The following is a 23,501-nucleotide window of genomic DNA, read 5'->3' as shown; positions in this document are numbered from 1 at the left end:
TGGCTCATCACCATATGATGAATGCCTGGCACCTAGTATAGGCTTATTAAGTATTTGCCAAATGGGTAAATGAATACATGAACGAACAAATGAGCTATTAGAGAATTTGGGGAGGTGGGAAGTTGGGAAGTATTGGTAACTAGGACCTGGGAAAGGCTTCATTCATTGGGGCTCAGAGGTGTCAATCATCTCTGCAAATGAGCCAAAAACTACTAAAGACATCACTCGGACTGGGAAGAGGAACTTTCCAGAACATCCAGCTAGAGGCAAAAGCTTTGAAACAGGAAGAGAATGTCTGTTAGTGGTGGCATCTAATGTAATATTAATGGTAGCTTAAGTCCCACAACACTGTTGATGTTATGATAATTCAGGTCTAAAGTTAGTGTGTGAGACAAAATTCACAGGTTCAGTTTTATCATTGAAAATAAATCCCTTGTCACTCATAAAGTATTATACACATAGTTTTGTGCACACAGCATTAAATTTGAGGACTTCTGAGCTAGATGTCTTATTACTTGTTACATTTTTATAAATCCCTGTCTATTCTCTATGGTTTATAGACTTAAAAAACTAAAAATAAAAACACAACCTTCAAAAACCTAAATGGGGTTTAGATGAGCAGAGTAGAGGAAAGTGTATCCTACTTCAAAATTAATTGGGGAAAGAAGAAAGCAACAGATGCCAGTAGGAGAAAGGTAGGAAATGATTTAGGTAGTACAAGGATCATATAAAGCAGGACAAATGTTTGATGTTTGTGTATTTTATGTGTTTTAGAAAAATGTGTCACTACTGTGTCAAACCCAATAATGTCACAATTATTTCACAAAGGTATATTTTAAAAAACAGAACAAAACAAGACATTTTATAGAAAACTAGTGCAGGTGGCCAGATAAGACCAGAATTGTGAAGGTGACATTTAAATGATGGATTTAGGGTGACCCTTCCCTGAAGCATATGGTTGTTTTCACTATATGACATCAATTCCATCCTTCTTCAGTTTTGTCCATATTCCCATACATTTCTATGGTACTTTACAGTTTATAATGTGCTTTTACATATATTAGAATAATTTTCACAGAAACTCTATATGGTAGACAATACTCTCATTTTAGCTATGTGGGAACTGAGGTTCACAGAGGTTAAATAACTAAATTTAGGTATAATATAATCTCTATCTATATAGATTAAAGCTATATAGAAAGATATACAGTTAAGATTTGTTGAGAGGATACCATGTGCCAGCAGGCACTATTCTAGGAACAAGAAAAGGTCTCTGCTGTCAAGGAGAGACATTTAGTAAACGCACTGTCGGGACTCAGGGAAGGACTTTGATTCCAATGCTCTTTCTACTCAATACATTCACAGCATGGCTTCTGGAGAGGGCAGGAGCCACATAAATACATTAAAACTCATAGGATTGTACACCAAAAAGAGCGATCTTCATTTTGTGTATGTTATATATAGTTATATTAGTTATGTGATCATATCTGTCATTTATTATATAAATGTATGTAAAATATATGTTCAGGTGTGAGTGATTTCATTTTAAAGAGGCAGCAGAAAACAAAGACTGACTTTTATCTCACAAGAGAGCTAAAACTCTCACCCCACCTTTCAAAAGGGGAACAGGAATGGGTGAGTAGATCATTACGTAAGCGGAGACGGTGCAGAGGAACCTTAATTGCCAGACTGACTAGCAGAATGCTCATGTAAGTATATGATCTTGGCTACACTCCACTTTTAGGAGAAAGCAAAGCAAACTACTTCTAGAAGACTGGGAAAGAAATCAAAGATGCTCTCTGGGAATAAGTAAAAAGGAATCATTGCTAGAACATATGCCAAGTGGCAGGGGTGAAGTCTGCTGGCTGTGGAGCCCGGCGCCCTGCGTGTGCAGCACTGATCAGTGTCACCTCTCACTGGCTGGCTGTGACCTTGTGTGCGTGACTTGGCCTCTCTGGATCTAGTCTCCTCTTCTGTAAATGAGAGGTGATGGTAATCCTCACCTCACAAAGTTGATACAGTGATTAAATAATGCATTTAAAATGCTTAGAGCTACTTTATAAATACTAGCTCTGTCCATTATTATCCCAATATCTTACCCTTTCACATGTACAGGGCTGTACAATGAGAATTAAAGCACAGAACAGAATGGTAAACTCTGCAGGCACTGTAATCTCTCCACCACCAAATGACTTTCACCTGCCTTACTTCCAACAACAACTTCAGCAATAGGCAAATGAGTTGATGCAGACGTCTCATTCCATGACAGTCTAATTAATTGTGATTTCATTATAATGGAAAGAGTTAGAATTTCTTCTCTATCTCACGCTAGCAAAATCTACATTTTCTAGGCTCATTTTGTCATGTGAATCTATACACACACACACACACACACAGAGTCATTACAACTAAAAAGATTCTCATAAAATTGAAGTGTTGAAAAGCTCTCAAGGGTTATCTAGTCCATCAAAGTTTGGCTAATCTTCAAAAGCACTTGGGGAACTTTTAAAAAATAAAATTCTTTCACCCCCAACCTAGAGAAATTCTAATTCAGTAGGATGAAGTTGGGACCATGGACTAGGTGTTTTTGAAAAGCTCCCCAGGTGGTTGTGCTGGAGACCCGGGCTGGGCACCACTGATGCAGCCATGCCTCCCAGACTGGCACTTGAACTGGCTTCTGCCCGAGTTACTGCTTCTAATCTCCCTCTCCCCACCCCTGTCACTTCCAGGAGAACATGGACGCCGATGTCCACTAGCTGCTCTCACTTCCTTTCAGAAGTCACAGAGTGCAATCTGCTCCTGGAAGATACGGTTGAGGAGTCTCAGACTTTCCCACGGCTGTCCTTGACCAAGCTCCAAGTCCTCAGTGTCCTGATGAGGTCATGCGAGAGGGCAGGTCAAAAAGACCTGGCCTTGAATCCTGGCTCTGTCACACTGGACAAATGGTAACTCCTACCTTTTATTAAATAGATTGTGTGAGGACTAAATGAGATGATGCATGCCAAGGGCCGACCACAGAACCTGGCTTATAGTAAGTACTCAAAAAACCTCAGCTTGAACAAAATGAAGCAGCTTGAAAAAGCATCGGGAGAGCCGAGAAAAACCCCCTTCTCCATGTGCCAGTCTCTCCTGGTCCCCTCCAGGTCTGGGGTGTCTTTCAAAGACTTTGCCCATGTTGGTATTTCTTGGCCTGCTCTCAAGAAACGATGCCAAGTGTCTAACTTTAGCTGAGGCTCTTTTCTCAGTTGTTTTGCCTATATATTTTAAAGGCATTTTTTTAAATTGTAGAAGTTGTTTATGTGACTACAAAGCATATTTCATTTTGAGTCTTGGGCGTATAGGTTAAATAGATGCCCCAAGTAAATTTTCAATTATTCAGTTCATTCTTATTTAATTAACTTATTGATTAAGCATCTTGTTCCTCTGAAGGGGGACAGCGTCTCTTTCAGCATGTGATTTTGCATCTTAGAAGCTCAAAACCTACAGAGACTGGGCCAGCTTTTCTGCAGCTCTCTTAGTGGTCAGCCCTGCTGATGTGGGGATTTGGCTCGCAGCTCAGCGATCTCTGTGTGTGAACAATACTGTACATTTGCAACTGTGGGCTTGCCCTGGGGGCATACAGACAGGGAAAACTTAATGGAGCACTAATTGGGGAAGGCACCGTGGCGTAGAGGTTGTGGACATGGTTGGAAAGCACAGCACAACCTGAGAGGGCAGAGCAATTTGGTCCAGCTGGAGTGTGGGGGCTGGAGCAGGACGATGAAGCTAGGAGGGTAGGCGGCAGCCTGGAAGTCTCAGAGTCCCGTGTTAAGGAGTTTAGACTTTGTCTTCAGGCAGAGAGAGACCACTGAGGATTTTCTTTTAAGGCAGGAGAATGACAATGGTCAGATTTGCATTTTATAAGATTACTCTGATGTTAGTGCAGTGCGTCTAGAATTTCAGTGTACATGAGAATTGCCTGGGGATCTTGATAAAATGCAGGTCCTGATCCAGTAGGTCTAGAGTGGAACCTCAGATTCTGTCCTTCTAATAAGTTCCCAGGTGATGCTGATGCTAGTGGTCTGGGAACCACACTGAGAGCCACCCAAGTGGAGGGCTGGTGGACAAAGAGTCAGACGTAAGGGGAGGAGCCCAGTCAGGAGGCTACAGCTGGAGCCCTGGTGTCACAGGATGACGGCTGGACCTCAGGCAACACTATTGGGAATGGAAGAGACTGACCAGCTATAGGAAGAGACAGAGGAAGGGCTGAAAAAGCCCCAGGTCTCTGGCCTGAGTGACATGACACATTGAGATGGTAGATGCAGCAGCAGGGGAAGCTTGGATGGGCAGTGATGCTGGATTCATTTTAGACCTAAATGTGCCAAAGAGTGTTGACCTGCTGGGGAAAGGGTGCAGCAGGGGAGAGGAGTGTCTGCATAAGGTACCATCCTGGCTGATGCAAATTTGCTATGTGACTGCAGGCAATTTAACATATCTGTGTGCTTCATTCTCTCTAATCACAAGATGGGGCTATTTTGCTTTTTCTCCTTCTAGTTATGTGGCATGGATTGCAATAATGCATGCAAAGAGTATTAAACCCATAAAAAGAAAGAGACATTTTATTAGCAAGCTTAAGTTTATGTCTTTTCCTCCCAGCCATCCAAAATTACATGACAACTTGCCCACTATATTCTGGGAAATAAAATCTCAGCAGGAACCCAAGGCTGTTTGCTGTCTTCTCAACACATCCCCATCCACCCTGGGAGTTTATTTGATAAATTTAAAAAAAACCACTTGAAATATTATACTAAAAAGTTATGTGACTCACCTGGACTTCTATTCAAGGTTTCATCAGGCAACATGGTTAGAAGGTCATGGTCATTATTCCTTGGGATGCTTTGAAGGATTTTGTTGGCTTTATGGTCCCTCAGTTTTTGCTTATTAATTCTTGCCTCCTGGTGAAGACTTTTCTTCAACTCCATTTGGGCCTGAAAATAATCAGCTATAAATGATTAATGTTCTTCCCAAGCTACCTTTACCAGAATAGATCAGCAGATCAGCCACTTTGCAAGTCATAGGCTTATCTGTAGATGTCTGCAGTCCTCTAACCAGAACATGGTTTTCTTTTTCCTATTAGAAGGTATGGAAACTTCCTTTATTCACAGGCTTGTTAGGGGAAAGGTGAGTGCACCCATAGTCTCAAAAAGGTATGGCTCAGTTAAGATAAGGACCCTTATAAAAATGTTTTTCTGTAGGCTAGCTGATATGTTTGGAATTGCAGAGGGCAGTATCTGTAGGCTCATTTCCTAGAGGGAGGAATTTGGAATATGACAGTTCTAGAACATTATTAGTAAAGGGGCTTGTTACAAGAGGTCTTTCTTATAAGATAATTCTAAGGTGTGAGTTATGGAGAGAGGCCTAGGTATCAGAATAAAGGCTAATGCACCCTCCTCCCTTTTACTAAACCAATAAAAATGATCTAGCCCCATTTCCTTATGTCCAGAATGTCATAGGAGCAACCCATTTTTAAAAAGAGAGACTTGAGACACACGTCCTTGGGAGGACTGAAAACAGAGAAGACTCAACAAGGCTGTTACAGAAGGGATCTTCCTGATTCTTCCCAGCTTTAACTGCTGAACCTTCAGCTCCAGTGACTAAATTTAAAATGCTAAGCAGAGACTGGATATGTATGTTTGACTATATTCATGTGCCAGGGCAGTAGTTATGTGGTGTAAATTTGGTAGATCTGACACTCTTCTCTCTTCTCATGTTTACCTCTTGCCTTTTACGGTTCATTTCCAGCATTTGCATCTTATGCAAATATTGCCTGTTCCCAGAAGTATACATTGGCATTTGCATTTTCTTTTCCAGTTCCTGATATGAAAGATGACACAACCGTTAGTATGGGGTCATTGGTTACTAACTCTGCAAGCCACAACCTTACATCCTTTTCTGGCACAAAGTGGGATCTTCATCAATCAATCATAATCCACAGAGATCTCTTGTGATGACAAAGATAGACTGTTGTGTGTCCCTGACAAGTCCTTTGTGTTATCAGTGAATGAAGTGGCCCTTTGCTGTGTAGATGATGTAGTTGTTCAGTTTCCTGTAGAGTTTTGCAAACCTTAAATGGAAATCTCTTTCCATATCTCATTTTTGACAAGATATCACTTCCCCTGTCAACAGAGGCTTATTACTCTCTCCCTGGGAATGTGTTCTGGTTCGATGAAACCTTCCTATTTCTCTCTGCCTCTTTTGCCTGATTGGCTGGCTATGAAATGAGAAGGGACCCACCGAATTGTTTAATGGAACCTACTTCTACACAGTGTGTTTCTCTATGCCAGTGTAAGCCTTGGAGAACATTGCAGTTTAGGGAGGATTTGAAGTTGATATTTTGTGACTCTGGGAACCCCCTACCCTAGCCCCCTGGTCTGTCACAAGCTCCAGAGGGACAGCGCAGTTATTGAGGGTGACCAGAGGTGAATGTACCTTCATTCGTCATTTGCTGTTGCCAGGAAAGGGAAGGGATGTGCTCAGTGATACCTTTTGTGTTGCCCTGTGGACAGTGGCAGTCAACCGATGTGAACCTCAGGGAGGGGCCCATCTCCACAGGTGCTGTCAGCACTAGGAACGTGGCCTTTAGAATCTGACAGTACCTGGACATCCTTTGCCAAGTCAGCCAGCCGCACAGAAGCGTCTAGCTGGCTCCAGAATGAATTTCGGAGTAGAAAGTGTTTAAAATCTTTTCCCACCTCACCGCTTTCATTTCAATGTGAGGGGAGTCCTACCCAGTAGAGCACTACAAGTGCACAGCAGGGAGAAGATCCACAGAAGACCTTTGCTACGATTACTTTTTGGTGAGGTTGTGGCAAATAAGTCAGGAACAATTTGTACAATAGATAAGATCCCTCCTGCAAACTGAGAACGAAGAGAAAGTTTTAAACGGAGGGGAGGAATGAAAGGGAAGAGTCATGCTGGATTTTTCACAGATTTGAAAACGTTTAGAATCACCAATTTCCAAGTAAAATTCTTCTCTCTCATCTGCACTGCCCTGTTTTCATCATGAAACAGAAAAGGGCCCAGAGCGTATCCGAGGAGGAGTGATTGCCCGCTGGAGGCAGGCACAGGGGAGAAGGGATAGCTTTAAAACGCTCTGACTCTGAATCACTTGACAGTTTGATTTATCCTTGAACTTTTCTGCACAGGGAGTACGTGAAAAGGCCAGCTCACCCTCATCCCTTACAGCCTGCCCCAGTTACCCACCGCTCCAGTCCCCGAGCAGCCTACCTTTGCTTTGCGCATTGTCCCAGCTCCTCGCTGGCTCAGAAGCCTTTCAGAAGTAATTACTTGTGGCAAGTCAGTGGGTTCGAGCTTCTATAAGTTCAACATTTAGAGCAGTCAGCATTCCTCATGCCATGAGATGGTAAAACACAATAAAGCAGACAGTAAACTTTGGAAAAGCAGCACTTACTGCTGAGAGCATACAGGGAAGGCAATTCTAACAGTTTTACAGTTGTATCCGTGCAAAAAGCTTTTCAATGGGACCTGGGTTCTTTATTGCTCTGTTGCATCATTGCCAATGACTTATTGATCCAAATATTGGTCAGAGAGTTAAGAGACTAAGAATCCTTTACTGTCTGCATTAAGGCACCACATCCAAAGTTATCAAACAACCAGGGTCTTAGACTATTAGCAATAAAAGAGGCACCAAGAAGTTACTTTATTTTATTCATCCTTTAACCACCCAGCTGAACTATTCTAGTCCTTAGGGAAGTGTCCTGGTTTTGTCATCTCCAAAGAAGCTTTCTCAGTCTCCTCAGTGCTAGTCAACAGTGATTATGAGACACATTTAAAATGAAAGTGCAATGTGCTAACAAATCTTAGCGATGTCTTTTCCTAGCAGGGGCTTGGCTTTTTGGGGGAGATCATGCTGGAGTTCCCAGGGCTCACTGAGACAGGGCAGCGACTCATGTCAATGGGTCTGCCTCCAGGCTTCTTGTGTGATCTGTTGAAGGAACTGAAAGAAGTTGGATGGCTTCAGTTCGTAGTGAGGGAAAGAGTGTCCCAGAATGAGACTGGGAGGTTAGGCAGGAGTCAGGTCATGTAGTAGGGCTTGATGGGCCATTCTAAGGGCGTTGGTCTCTCAAGGGCAGTGGGAAGCCATTGACATGTGTTAAGCAAAGGAGTGACATGAATACATTTGCTTTAATCGCTCTGGTTGCAGTGTGGAAACTTAATTAGAGAGGAGCAATTATGGATGTGGGGAGATCAGTTAGGAGGACACTGATGATGGACTGGTGTTGAGGGAGGGAAATTGATGAGCTCTACAAATATCTAAACCTAACCAGGCAAGATTCGTGTGGTTGGTAGCGGGGGAGTGGAGTCTCCAAATGACCAAATGGTATCCCCATCCAAGGGGTGGATGGTGTTATCATTCTCTGTGATGGAGAATCCTAGGGGAACATGTGGGTTGGGTGGCATATAGAAAGAAGATACAAATGTGGTTTGGAGCAGGTTGAGTTTGAGACACCTTCGGGACATGGCAGTGTAGATGTTGAATAAATAATTAGGCATGGAGCTTGGAGGAGAGGTCTGTGTTAGAGATTTTTGGGAATCATCCCTGGGTAGAGCGTGAGTGAAGGCAAGGTCGTGGACAAGGTCAAGAGTGACAAGAGCAGAGCCAAGGACTGCTGACTCGAGGAGCTCCGGCATCAAGAGGCTGGCAGCAGGGGGTGCGCTGGCCAAGGAGACGGGGGGAGGCGATTGCTGGAGAAGTAGGAGGAAAACCAGGAGAACGTCATGCTGCGGCCAACAGTGCGAGCACCACTCTTACTTTAGTCCAACGCTGAATGCAAATGCTAATTTATTTAAAAATCCTTTTTCATTTTGGTGTGATTTGTTGTATTATCAAGGACTAGACTTGAAAGCTAGCTTGGCTTTCAAGGTGACCAGGGTAAAAAGAGAGAGCAGGACCGCAGAAGATATGTACTGAGTATCCAGCACTTGTAATGGGGAGCACCTGCTGGCCTCCCATGGCTACTTCCCTGTAGATCCATTTCCTGGTCCCTGGGCCTGGCCCTGGCCTGTTCTGGGAAGAGCAGCCAGCAGCCCCTTCTGCTGGAGCAGCGCAGGGAAGAAAAGGAGAGCAAAGGTTATGGAGATGGGGAAGAGACACCAAGGGGAAAGAACTCATCTTTATGTTAGACCATGCACGGTAATTTGCATTTGTGGTAGGAAGTGGTTCTCTGTCCCATTCTCACCTCAGATGAGGAAGTGGGTCTTTTAACATAACTTAGCAAAGATACAATGACAAGATGAATGCTAGTGAGAGAAGTTTGTTTGTTCCCCTGGCTCTCAACTCTATAGGACATGAAGATGCAAAGCAAATGGGACTTGCTGGCACAGGAGGCAGCAGCTGATCAAGTCAGCACACAGGAGGGAAAGGGGGAGGACAAGAAGAGAAGGGAGGCCAAGGGAGAAGGAATCCTCCAGGCACCTATGGGAGGAAGATTCTGCCATGATTAAAGGGGATTTCTGGAGGTGCAGGAGATCAAGGAAGTGTTTGTCCATCCTCTGGACTAGGAGAATGTTCAGGATTTGGTTCTGATTTTGCTTATACAACTTTGCAGCCATTGCTACATATCATGCCCAGAATTTTAAATATGTCATCTCATTCAATCCCCATGGATCCCTCATTCAATTACCCTGTGGATAATTATGATGATTCTCTATTTCAGAGAGGCTAGTGACTTGTCCAAAGTTGCACAGCTAGAAAGCGTCATCTCCAGGATTCAAGGAGATGAATCTCAGGTCTGTCCAGTTCCAAATCCCATCCTCTTTTTCTACTATTTGTTCCCCAAAATGTTTTATCATAAGAATTTCCTGGAATTAAAAAAAAAAAGAAATCCTTGAATCATTCACTGGAGATTGAAATTCAACCAATCTGGGGTATGTCCTGGGGATATATGTTTTTCAAAACTCTCCCAGGGATTCTGAGGATTTCTGTCTAGGTTGGAGTCCATTGACTTCCATAGTGTCTCAAGTGAATAAAGGAACAACATCAAAACGGACCATCAAAACAGACTGAAAGATTTGTTTGTGTAGCATTACTGAAGAAACGAGCCTGATGAAGCCAAGATTTTTTTTAGCTATTTAAAATCATCTAGCCACAATTTCTTAGGCTAGGTTTTTGTTTTGATAGTATGAATATATAATTAATCATAGACCCCTTTCTTCTATTCTCAGTCTTTCTACTTAAATACACAGTTCTGATTAGGGTTAAGTGGTAGCTGTTTTCAAGAACTCTCTCCAGGCAATTACTTTCTTCTTGTCCTTTGAAGAGCACCTAAAGAATCACACTATTCCTTCACAAAAGCCACTAGATGGCAGCAACTAACATTGCAAATAGGATCTCTCTCTTAAATCATTTGCACTTGGCCTGAGAAACACTGCAGGAAAAAAATGTTGAGAAAATTGGCTTCAGCTAAACAAACCAATCAAATGAAGTTGCCTCAGAATGCTTGGGAAGCAAGATGCCTCACTTCGTTTTCAGAGAGAACACAATGGAAGGAATTACTTGAGAATTGGTAGCATGAGCCTAGTTTTTCATTTCATAATATTAAAAATATTATTTGTCTAAAGACTTTTGGATTATTTGGCTTCTCAAACAAAACAAATGGTCAGCATAGTCAGTTGACGTGTCTTCTGGGAGATTCAGGAATCGAGACTAAATCAACCAGAGACCATAAGTCACTGAATTTGGTGATTAACACTAATCTGAGATGGTTTTTCTGTTCACTAGCAAGAAGAAAAAGATGGGCCAGAGCAACTCAACAAAAAAGTAAAATTTGTCTGGCATCATGATTTAAGATCGTGTCTTTTAAGATTCTGAGAAGCAGGGAAAGGTATCCAGGACAGTCTTAGAGTGAGAAGTCATAAAGCCAAGGAAGAGTTCGAAGTCAGGGCTTGAGTTGTTTTCCAGTCCTCTAACCGGCAGAAAAGACCTGCATTAAAGTGTGAGCTGGCAGATGTGTTATTATAAGCATTATCAGAAAGCTGAATCTAAAGAAGGTAAGACTTTATAACAAAGAATTTAAAAACTTAGATAAATGGATAATTTCTTAGGAAAATATAGATTAGCAAGAAATAAGATACCTAAATCAACTAATAATCATAAAAAAATTTTAGTTAGCAGGAAAATTTCTCACTCCCCTCAAAAGTCTAGATGTCCCCCCTTTTCCTCCCTTCCTCTGCCATCGTGCTGCGTCCCCTTGAGTCTCCCTCCCCATGTCTTCTCACAAGACTTTCAGAATCAAGAGGTTTCTGGCCAAGAAGCAGAAACAAAATCGTCCCATTCCCCAATGGATTCGTATGAAGACTGGCAATAAAATCAGGTACAATTCCAAGAGGAGACACAGGAGAAGAACCAAGCTGGGTCTATAAAGATTGCACGTGATATAATGGCACACACATTTATGCTGTATCAAGGTCACTATCATGTTACCATATCAAGTTGGAAATGTCACTAATATCTGGACAGACACATTTCATTGGGAAAAGTGATTTTTCTCTTTGTTTATATGCTCTGTACCAATAAGCTGGTTCAGTAATAAATATGTGAGACCTTTTGTTTAAAAAAAAAACAAAGTCTAGATGTCCGAAAATGGTTTCAAAGACCTGTTTTTACCAAACTGCTGAGGAACAGATAACACCTGAGTTATATCAAATGTTTTAGAGAACAGGAAACAGGGAAAGGTAATCAAGACTCACACAGCCTTGGTGGCAAAGCTGGAAAAAACAGGATAAGAAAGTTACAGATCTACTTTGCTTATTAAAATAGACACATAAAGCCTTAGCAAATTAAATTCAGCCATGTATTTATATATGTATCTCATGATCAAGTAGGATTTATGCCGGGAATGCAGGTATGGGTCAACATCATAAAGTCTATTAGTGTAATACATTGTCTCAACTGGTTAAAAAGAAAATCCATATGATTATTTTAATGGATGGAGGAAAAAAGCAATAAAATGTAACACTCAGCCCTGAGAAAAACTCTTAGCATCTGAGGAATAAAGGAAATATCTATAATTTAAATAAAGGGCCTTTTGCCAGGTATCTTCCATTTGTTTCTCCAGATCTACTTGCCACATTTTTCTACCCTGTTCACTGCCTGTGAGGACTAAGCAGTTTCTCTTGCATTTTAGCTTCCCATTAAGTTTAGCCTCTGAGGATCGCTGACAGGAGGAAAGATAATGAGGTCAGGGTATTTGTTCCTCTGCCTACATGCCTGCAAGGTCATATCTGGATAGCTGTGTCCATCATTTGAAGGTCACTGCCTTTCTCAAAGCAGGTTTTTCTACCAAACTCTCTCCTTCTGAATTCCAGAAATTTCTCCCTTTCCTAGTCCCTTGGCCTAGAGGTGGTTACCCTTCAGCTGCTACTAGTGGTTATTGCAATATCTTTTGTGGTTTCCCTAATCCAAACCTCTGTACATAGTTGTTCATAAAGAAAACTTCCTTAAGTTATTGTAATCTGAGTGTGCCATCTGTTTCCTTTTGGGACTCTGACTGGTAACAATATTTACCAAAATCCTATTGCAAACATTGTACTTAGTTTGAGAACCAGTCCCACTAATGTTATAGATAAGACAAGGAGGCCCATTACTATTCCTTGTATTCAACATTGCAAGGGAAGTTCTAGCCAATGCAAAAGTCAAGAAAACAAGTACAAGGAATAAAGAGAAAAAAAATATTCTCATTTATAGAAGATATTGTCTGTATAGAACATCTAAAAGAGTCTATTGATAATTAGAACTACCAAAGTATTTGAACAGAATTGTAGAACAAAAAAATCAATGTCCAAAAATCAATAGCTTTCTGATTCACCAGTAATAATCATTTGGAAAATTAAATGGGAGAAAAGACTTCATTCACAATAGGGAGGAAAAAACCCTGTAAGGTATTCTGGTGGTCAGTTCTATGTGTCAACTTAGCTACGCTACAGTCTTGAGTTATTCAAACAGTAATCTAGGATTGCTGTGAAATGATTTTGTAGATGGGATTAAGGCCCATAACCAGCTGAATTTAAGTAAGGAAGATTATTCTAGATAATCCAGGTGGGCCTGATTCAATCATTGAAATGTCTTAAGAGCAGAGCCGAAGCTACCTTAGAGAAGAAATCCTGCCTGTGGCCGGCAGCTTCAGCTCAATCCCTAGTTCCAGCCTGCTCTTGTCAAATGCCTGCCCTGTGGATTTTGGACTTGCCTTGCCAGCCTCCACAATCATGTAAGCCAATTCCTCGCAATGCCTTTTAATATATATCTTCTTTTACTGGTTCTGTTTCTCTGGTTGAACCCTGCCTGATACAGGCACCTAGAAACAAACCTAAAATATTGCACAAGACTCCTGTGGAGAAATTGTGAAATGTTGAAAGATCTGAGAGAGAATCTGAGTAAATGGTAATCTATGCTGTGTGCATGGTTTTGTAGACTCAAAAACAACATAATGAAACCATTCAAGTCAGAAACACCCTCCTTACCTCTCACCAGCAGATTTATACTCATATTTCTCTCTTCTCCAATTCATTCATTCATTCAATACTCAACACATATCTGTTGATCACCTATTGTGTGCCAGGCACTATTCTAGACACTCAGATACATTAGTGAAGACAAAAAAAAAAAATGCCTGCCTCTGTGAAGATTATATCCTAGCATTAGAGGTACGGGAGTGGTGAAGAAAATACACAATGAACATAATAGATAAGTAAAGTGTTTCGTGTGTTAGATGGAAGTCAGCATTCTGGGGAAAAGAAAAGGCAGTGAAGGGCCAGGGGAATCAAGAGTGCTGGCGTGAAGGTTGTGATTGTTAATAGGTTGGTCAGGGTAAGCCTTATAGGGACAGTAAGATTTTAACAAATCTTTGGAGATAAGGGAGTTATCCAAGGAGATCATCTGAGGACAGACTATATAGTGGCTAGACCTGAGATGGTTGGATAAGAAGTGACCAGGGCAGAGGGCATAGTGCTGATCAACCCTTCAGTATGGCCCTTGGAACACTGGATTCAGAGTTCCCTGGCACAGACTCCCAGATCCTATCAGCTCCAGGCTGGTGAACATTAGTTCACGACTTGCTCTTTACTTGAGGAGTAGATGTTCAGGAAGTGGAGAGTGCCAAATATGCAACTCAAATTATTGAAGATGCAATTAGATTTGGTTTAATAATTAAAAATACTTTTAGAATTTTCTATGTGTCAACTTAGCTACGCTACAGTCTTGAGTTATTCAAACAGTAATCTAGGGTTGCTGTGAAATGATTTTGTAGATGGGATTAAGGCCCATAACCAGCTGAATTTAAGTAAGGAAGATTATTCTAGATAATCCAGGTGGGCCTGATTCAATCATTGAAATGTCTTAAGAGCAGAGCCGAAGAAGCTACCTTAGAGAAGAAATCCTGCCTGTGGCCGGCAGCTTCAGCTCAATCCCTAGTTCCAGCCTGCTCTTGTCAAATGCCTGTCCTGTGGATTTTGGACTTGCCTTGCCAGCCTCCACAATCATGTAAGCCAATTCCTCGCAATGCCTTTTAGTATATATCTTCTTTTACTGGTTCTGTTTCTCTGGTTGAACCCTGCCTGATACAGGCACCTAGAAACAAACCTAAAAAATTGCACAAGACTCCTGTGGAGAAATTGTGAAATGTTGAAAGATCTGAGAGAGAATCTGAGTAAATGGTAATCTATGCCATGTGCATGGTTTTGTAGACTCAAAAACAACATAATGAAACCATTCAAGTCAGAAACACCCTCCTTACCTCTCACCAGCAGATTTATACTCATATTTCTCTCTTCTCCAATTCATTCATTCATTCAATACTCAACACATATCTATTGATCACCTATTGTGTGCCAGGCACTATTCTAGATACTCAGATACATTAGTGAAGACAAAAAAAAAAATGCCTGCCTCTGTGAAGATTATATCCTAGCATTAGAGGTACGGGAGTGGTGAAGAAAATACACAATGAACATAATAGATAAGTAAAGTGTTTCGTGTGTTAGATGGAAGTCAGCATTCTGGGGAAAAGAAAAGGCAGTGAAGGGCCAGGGGAATCAAGAGTGCTGGCGTGAAGGTTGTGATTGTTAATAGGTTGGTCAGGGTAAGCCTTATAGGGACAGTAAGATTTTAACAAATCTTTGGAGATAAGGGAGTTATCCAAGGAGAACATCTGAGGACAGACTATATAGTGGCTAGACCTGAGATGGTTGGATAAGAAGTGACCAGGGCAGAGGGCATAGTGCTGATCAACCCTTCAATATGGCCCTTGGAACACTGGATTCAGAGTTCCCTGGCACAGACTCCCAGATCCTATCAGCTCCAGGCTGGTGAACATTAGTTCACGACTTGCTCTTTACTTGAGGAGTAGATGTTCAGGAAGTGGAGAGTGCCAAATATGCAACTCAAATTATTGAGGATGCAATTAGATTTGGGTTAATAATTAAAAATACTTTTAGAATTTTCTTTGGCAGAGATTAGGCTATTAATTAACATGTCATGAGGACCCAGCATGCATTATTCTCTCAAAAACCCATTTGTGGTGGAAAATGTGCTAGGCCTCATTTGTGAAGATAATTATAGTTGATATCTTTGGGAGTTTCTGCCAAGTTCCTAGTGATTTCCCTCTTCTCTGGGAGACAAATGCAGAATCTACAGGGGTGACTTCTCTGCCCACATATTTACTGCATGAGCATATCCTGTGGTCATAGCTCATTGGACCAGAGCTAGGATCATGAGCAAAGCTAAGCCAATAAGATCTCTTCTCCCAGGAATTTGGGACTGGAGCCAAGAGGGTTAGGCCAATCTGCCCATTTGACTGGAACTGTAAGATGCAAAGCCAGATTTTTATCAAGTGCACCTGAGGAGCAGAGAAAGCTGATCTCCAGGGAGAGAGAGTATAGCAAATGCATGGAGGAGAGGTTAGGGCAGACACATAGTGAGTTCTTCTGCCTTTCAGGTTCCAAGGCACAATTCTTACCTGAATTCAAGGTGCCTCCCAGCTCCTGGGTTCAATAAAGCATTCCTATATCCTTATAATTAATCACATTGGTTATTTTGGCTAGTCAGTTGGACTTCTAATACAGTGATGTTACAGGTCCGCAATAGAGGGGAATGCCCTTTGAGTGTTTTTTTTTTTTTTTTTCCTTCTGCAGGAGGATGGATCTCATTGGCATTCAGTCATCTGTTGATTCATTCATTCATTTCATTCACAAACTTTTTGGGATGCATATTAAGTGTTAGCAGCTGAATTACAAGACTGAATAAGACATAGTCTTTGCACTCAAATAATAATTCACTTGTCTTGATTCTTCATTTTTAAAGTGGTTGGTTATGTTGGGGGGGTGCAATGTTTGGCTCTGAAATACGAAAAGTTCTCTTTTTGAGCTTGATTGACTGAGAGAATAAGCCTAACCTTATTTATCTAGTACCGATAGATATAAAAAGTACTTTGTGAACTGTAGAGTACTATACAAATATTTTTCACTGGTTATAGTAATATCTTATATTTGAGTTAATAAGCTTAGAGTTTTCAAAAGAACAAATGTTAAACACTCCTTGGAAAGGAAGCATTCGATTTAGGAATAAAACAAGTTTTAAAATTGTCCATTTAGCTAGAGATATACTAAAAAAAAATTAAAATTGGATATTTCTTACATTTACAATTTATTTTTCTTGAAAAATATTTTTGAAGTTTCTAATATTTTGGGAAAATATGCTCTTTAGGGACCAAAGGATATAATCACTTCAAATAATGATTGTGAGCTTCTACAGAAGACAAGTAAATAAAAACCAACTGAAACAGAAATAATCCTCAACAAACGAGCTTCAATATCCCTGGGATTGGTCCAGGCATCTGGGTGAATTGTGTAGCAGGTTGGATTTGGCTTCAATTCCCTTTTTCAAATGTCAGAGATAGATCCTGCTCTCAGGAGGGTCTAAAACTCTCCTTTAACTGATGCTCATTTTGGAGGACCCACTCCCATCCCTTTCCTTTTCTAGGGTGAGAGTTCTTAGAATTTGTAGCTCTCCAGAAGGAATTCATTAAATATTTATTGAGGTGAATGCATTTAAGTCTTTTGCTTTGCTGACTTGAAATCCAGTGTCCCAATTACAACAACCAGTTAACATCCAAAATGATAAAATGTTAAGGATAGAAGGACTACAGAGATCACTTCTGCTGACGGTTAAGAGCACAGACTTTGGAGACCTGGTTGATATCTGGGCCCTGTGTATCTCTGGGCAAGTTACTTAACTCTCTGAACCACATGTAGAAAACAGAGATAATAATTCCTTTCTTATAGGGGGATAAGAGGATTAAATGCATGACATAGATCAAGTTGCCTAGTATAATATCTGACTTGTAGTAGGTGGTAATTAAATAGCAGCAGTAGTAGTTGTTATTATTGTTTATTACAAGTGAATTTCCCATGATCACCCAGCTAATCAGTGGTAGATTCTTGTCCCTTGAGTCCCAACCTCCCTATATCATTGCTACTGTACTTGCTTCTTTTGGTTGTGGGTCTTAAAAATGAAATCATTACTAAAGGAAATCCTAAAGTAGTATAGTCTTTGCAATTGACAACATTCTCTTTAACAACATTCTCGTTAGCAGTTTCGTCATTATCAATACCCCTCTTTTATGATTATAGATAAAAAAGGGATGTTACCATTATATCCAAGAAATTCCTTATGAAGCCTTTTAAATTCATCTTACTTGAAGTCTTTGGGGTGGATGCCTTTTAATAATACTTGTTTCTCCCTGTTCCAGTGGGATGTCAAAATACATGGCCCTGGATGCTTTAAAGATTGGGGGAGAAATAGAAATAAACCATTAAATACAATTGACCATTACATTAGTCAATCATTAGTTATTAGACTTTGTTAACACAATTTTGTACCTTTTCAGTTATATATGTTTAACCTGTGGGTTACACGTAGAGGTGAAACACAGAAAGCAGGGGCCTTGTGTTAATGCAAATGATGCTATTAATATTTTAGCCTGGGCACAGGATGTAATTTCTGCTTTTCTTATTGCCTCCCCAGGTTCATATTTAGAGGAAGATCTGCAAAATTAACATTGTATTGACAAACAGCAAAAGTTATTCAAACAGAATTTGGCCTGGAAAATAGAAACTTATTGATTTGTTTTAATTCCATGAAATCTCCTCCCTCAAAATATAGGAAATCAGAAAAATAAATAACTTTAAGAAATGAAAATAAATTATCATCTCAGATGAAATAGATCATAGATAGATGGGTAGGTGATTAGACAGAGAGAGGTGATAAATGGAACAGGAGTGTGGAACAGGAGTATACAATGCCTACCATTGTATGATGACAAATAGTCTCCCCCACTAGGGAAAAAATTTCTACAAGTGGCCACTATAATATAACAACATATCAGTATTCTTTCCTGATAAAACAAGCCAGGGATACAGAGTTAAGCCTCTATTAGGAAACAGAGAGGCTCTACAGATTCATTATGGTTTTTATTTTTTAGCTTGTTTATCCTGGGCTCTTGGAATTGCTACTATGACCAACATGAATGAAGTTCTTGTCCTTCTCACTTGATCTTGATGCATTCTGATTTCTAGATTGTTACTTAGACTATGCTACAGTCCCGCTTTGCATTTTAAATAGAAAAATCCCTGGGTAATTATGTGTCCTTAAGACATTTGAATGACCACTTTAAGGACTTTGCTCTCTCTAACTTTTAGTCAGATGGAAATTATGTTCTTATTTTCTTTCTAAAGATGCCGGCATATTGAGCAGGACAGAAACAACAACAACAAACACTGGATTTTAAAATGTAAATATTTTTTACAATTTTTTTTCAGAAGTCTGACTACTCCTTATTTTTATGTGATTTGAATGATATTGCCCATTTATTTAATTAGATTCTCTTTAATTAGATGGCATAGGCTGTGTTAGGCATTTATTTTTACTCCTGATTATGGGTGAAGAAAACTTATGAGGTAACTTGCCCAAGGTCATGTGATTGGTATTTGGTGGAGCTGGGCCTCTGAAAGTAGTGACCAGAACGCTCACCATCCCCTTGTTATTTATTGTTAATGTCATTTTGCCATTTCAAACATTAGCACATTTTCCAGTCGGGACTCTAAAACACTAGAATCAGCTTTCACAATTCATTTAATAACCAAAATCTTAAAACTCTGGATAGGGGAGTTTGGATAAAAAAGGAATTCCTCTATGAAACTAAGAGGAAAATTCCCACTCATGTGCTTAAGAACTTGGAGAACATAAAGAAGATAAGAACAGGCCATATAGAAACAATCAAAGGCTGTCAATTCTACAGACAGTAGCCATGAAAATCATTCTGGGGCAAGATTTGCCAGAGAACAGAAAGCTTTCCAACCAAGTGGTCCAGTAAGGGAAACTATTGATTCAGAATGTAAAGCAAAGAGAAAATGACATTTATATACGTATATATTATAAACATACTTCTCTTTCTCATTCTAACAGACAGAATGTCTGTTTAATTATCATCATCGTTGTCATAACACATTTTACATGTCTTATAAAATATTCCAGAATAATTTGTAGCCACTTCAGGCTCAGAGCTTCCAATCATAATGGGAAAGAACTCTCTTAGTTCTGTGGATGACCGTGGAGAATGTGGAGCTGGGGAAAGGGTGACTCATCTGATTGTCTGTGCTGCAAGAAATTAATTCTGTGTAGGGTGGTTTCAAAATTCATGTTAGAATGAATTCACTCCTAAAGTGCTGCTCTCAAAACCACAATGTCTGATGCATTAAACTGTACCAGAGAGAATGATTTAAATTTAGATTCTAGCTGAAACATATGATTGTGATCATTTATCACATCAGTATCTGTATAATTTTAATGGTCCAGCAAAATAAACACTGGCACTATAAACTAAGCGGAAACAAAATGATTTTTCCTTCTCACACGGAATGGTGAAAAGCCCCTTTACACATAGTTTCCATACCCATCCTAATGTACCCAGAGTATTTTCAATTGGCAAACATTCAATCCCTACTGAAAAATACTCTTTTACATTTCAGTAATTTAGAAACTTTCTGAGATTATGGAAGCAGTCAAGTAAATCAGTAGCTCTCCTTGGTTCAGATACACAAATCTCATGCTGGGTTTTATGTTTACCTGCAAAATATCTTCCATACCGAGTTTCTCGTAGAGGTGGCAGCTGCCCTTCCAAAGCTTTCTTCGGGTCCTGCAGCCTTGCCAACGAATATGAACTCTGTTCTTGCAGGTTCTGATTGAATGTGATGTCCACAGGGCCAGTCAAGGGAGTCTCTTCCTCTTTGTTTTGCAAAGGTGCTACTTTGGTCACCCTAGGGTGAGCCTTAGAGTGGCTCAGGCCCATTTCACGTGAAAGACATTCGGAGGAAAACCATGAGGGAAGTGGTTTGAGGGCCTTTCATGTAGCTTGTTTTAATCAAGGTATTTCAGAAGTTTACCCCAGCTTTTTAAAGCAGTCATTGCCTTCATGACATCTTTCTAGTTCTGTTTCATTACACACTAACCTCTCTGGCCACTTCCTGGGAGGCCAGTTTCTATGGAGACATCCCTTCAACTCCTGCTTTGCCATTTCAGACCCAAAGAAGCCAGTTAAACATTGACCTGGTTATGCTACTTTATGAAAAACTCAGTGGTAGGACTGGAAACCACTATTGATCATTAAACAAATATCTAACACCAGGAAGGCCATTAACAGAGATGTAGAGCATAGGTTCAGAGAAGTCTTAAGCTTGACCCTTTCATTGCAAGTACCTTTGTCCTAAGAACTAACACCTGAGGATAGCTAAGGCACCTTTGGAAATAAGAGGCTGCATGCTAATCACTGAAGGTTTTCTTAATCTTTAATTTTTACTAAAGAATTTATCTTCCAAATAGGAAAGGAAACAGCAGAGTGGCTAAAGCTTCATTTGTTTTTTCTGTCAAGGACTTGAGCTGCCTTTGAAGGAGATGGATACATTGCAGGAGGACAGGAAGACAATAGGAATTTTTTTCTGGGGATGAGGGGACAAACTTTTTGAATAAATGGTCTAAATAAACTTAGAGTTTTCAAAGATAGCTTAAACCTATCTACCATGTTTTTAAAAAGTAGAAAAAAAGACTGGAAGGAAATGCACTGACATGATGAGTAGTGATTTTTGAATGTTGGGGTTATGGGTGATTTTTATTTTATTCCTGATACTTAGAAACAGGATTCACTTTCGAGTTCTAATTGTTCATGACCGGAGATTGTGTTTTCATCACATCTTCATAAAGAAATTCAAAGAAATATATTTTTCATTTTTGCAAAATACATTTGCTAAGGGGCTAACTAACATGGTGTTTGGAAAGTCTTGACAGCTAATAGCATTCATCTAAAAAGATGTCTGAATTTAGTTTTTCCTACTTACTGCCTTTGCATATTACACGTAATTTTCTCTGCAGAAGAGAGACTTAAAAGAAAGAATCATATGTTAACAGTATCTGCAAGCCAAACCACCTCTGATAATAGAGACTAGTTTAATTATAAAAGTAAAAATACTTGTACCATATCTAGTCAGATTTATTTTTGTTTTTTTCTCTATTTATTTTCTTTTTCTTTGCTGTCTTTGCCCACCAGTGCTGTCATCAGTCAAAGTCACATTTATTTTTTAATACAATCTGTTTAGGTATTTCTAAGGGCAGGGGAATATATTGCAAACTAATAAATGAACTAGACATTATACTGAAAACTGGATTTTGTGGCTCTGGATCAGTGAGGAGGATTCAGCTCTTATTTTTTGTTTTATTATTATTTGATTTTGAAAGATTATATCTGTGGAGAACATGAGCCTTTGTTGAGAAAATTGGTTAGTTCTTGAAGGAATGATTAAGGAAATGAAGATACATTTCTGTGTGTGTTTCTCATTACTAGCCACTATCAAGCTTTGTGACTTACATGGATTACTCAATCTCCGGATCTGTACAATGGGACTAATAATACTTCATGAGGAATGAATCAATTGATTCCACTTATAGATCTTAGAATAATACCTTGCTGGTAGTAAGCTGACAGTCAACATTAGCCAGTACTCTCCTCCTCCTGAGGAAGTATTCCTACATGTCTGTGTGTACATAGGATAGTCCTTATTGCTTATCGGCCGGAACCCATTAAAAGAGACCTATTCCTGTCTAAAGGAGTTTACACCTAAGTATAGAAAAGACAAATGGGGAAAGGGCAAATCAATTGGGTCTACTTAACAGGGAAAACAATAGTGCTTAAAGAGTATCATTTCAAAAAATCATCATATGTTCAAAGGATTTTATTAAAATGATGGTGAAAAATGTCAATTTCATTAAAAGAGAAAAAGGAGAATTTAATCTCACCTGTATCATTGGGTATAAGATGTAATTTCTTAGCCACTAGAGCTGTAAAACATTAAAAAGCCCTCACCTACCAAAACCTTGACCACTCCCCAAACTCTTTGTGATGGTCACTCCCCAGTTTAAGAATGATGATGAGTACGTGTTATTGTGTGTAAAGAGGGTAAAACATGCTGTTATTTGTAATAGTCAGAATTTATGAATATGAAATGAGAATATTAACTTATAAATCTCTTAAGATGAAGCTCAGAAGGGATTAGTGAAACTTTTCTAAAGCTGAAGATATTGTCCAGAGAAAAATTTAAGACAAAGGACACAGAGAAAAGGAGGTTGTGAGGCCCCAGAGGAGATGGGAGGAGCAGGAACTAGTGGCCAAGTGTGCCATTTATGCAAGTGAGGAATCAAAGTCCCCAACCTGGAGCAGCTCCACAGGCAACCTGACCGTGAAGCTCCCAAGGAACAGCCTTGTACAAGCTCAGAGCTCAGAGCACTGGGACCTTTCTTGCCCCATGTAGAGAATGCCTTCCTTCAAGACTGTAGGGTGAGCCAAGCAGGAAGGAGGAGACAAAAGCTACAAAGATCTTAGATCTTTTGTGCTTTTTTTTTTTTTGAGACAGAGTCTCACTCTGTCGCCCGGGGTTAGATTGCAGTGGCGTCATCATAGCTAACTGCAGCCTCAAACTGCTGGGTTCAAGCGATCCTCCCGCCTCAGGCTGACAAGTAGGTGGTATTAAGGCATGCACCACTACACCAGGGTAATTTTTTCTATTTTTAGTAGAGATGGGGTGGTGGTGGTGGTGGTGGTCTTGCTCTTACTCAGGCTGGTCTTTAACTCCTGGTATTCCTGAGTTCAAGCAATACTCCTGCCTTGGCCTCCCAGAATGCTAGGATTACAGCAGGCGTGAGCCACCATTTCTGGCCACTTGCCTTGGTTTTGATGGATTTTCCAGAGTCATCTATAATCTCCTTGCCTACACCTTGGTAAAATGGGGCCTGGAGATAAGGAATATGCCTGGGGAGAAGAAAAACATCTGTTTTCTCCAGGTAGTTGGCTCACCACTACTAAGGGAATCAAACAGGAAATGTGACTGCAGTAGTACAATGTCTA

The 23,501-nt window shown here is 40.1% G+C and overlaps 2 protein-coding genes across 2 annotated transcripts in view; one reads left to right on the top strand and one right to left on the bottom strand.

Annotated features, from left to right (window-relative positions):
• CCDC198 (coiled-coil domain containing 198) overlaps positions 1–20,558 on the bottom strand; it is a 31,065-nt gene extending 10,507 nt beyond the window's left edge. The window contains exons 1-5 of the mRNA XM_045566570.1: positions 20,177–20,558; positions 17,748–17,830; positions 7,267–7,353; positions 5,755–5,853; positions 4,808–4,967 (exon numbers count right to left, since the gene is read on the bottom strand). Coding sequence (XP_045422526.1) covers positions 4,808–4,967; positions 5,755–5,853; positions 7,267–7,353; positions 17,748–17,830; positions 20,177–20,399 — 652 coding nt within the window. The 5' untranslated portion in view covers positions 20,400–20,558. The remainder of the gene's footprint in view (positions 1–4,807; positions 4,968–5,754; positions 5,854–7,266; positions 7,354–17,747; positions 17,831–20,176) is intronic.
• LOC123648641 (60S ribosomal protein L39-like) lies at positions 11,235–11,436 on the top strand. Its single transcript, XM_045566581.1, has one exon. The coding sequence runs from the start codon at positions 11,266–11,268 to the stop codon at positions 11,419–11,421; it is 156 nt and encodes a 51-aa protein (XP_045422537.1). The 5' UTR covers positions 11,235–11,265; the 3' UTR covers positions 11,422–11,436.
• Positions 20,559–23,501: the final 2,943 nt, after the last annotated feature.

This window comes from Lemur catta, chromosome 1, assembly GCF_020740605.2.
Source record: "Lemur catta isolate mLemCat1 chromosome 1, mLemCat1.pri, whole genome shotgun sequence".
Taxonomy (NCBI): Eukaryota; Metazoa; Chordata; class Mammalia; order Primates; family Lemuridae; genus Lemur; species Lemur catta.
Note: the sequence above shows the minus strand (reverse complement) of the source record. Positions and strands in the feature narration are given on the sequence as shown.

Bases quoted from the DNA above. Each gene is read 5' to 3' on its own strand.
- LOC123648641 (XM_045566581.1), top strand. From the start codon at position 11,266: ATGTCTTCTCACAAGACTTTCAGAATCAAGAGGTTTCTGGCCAAGAAG.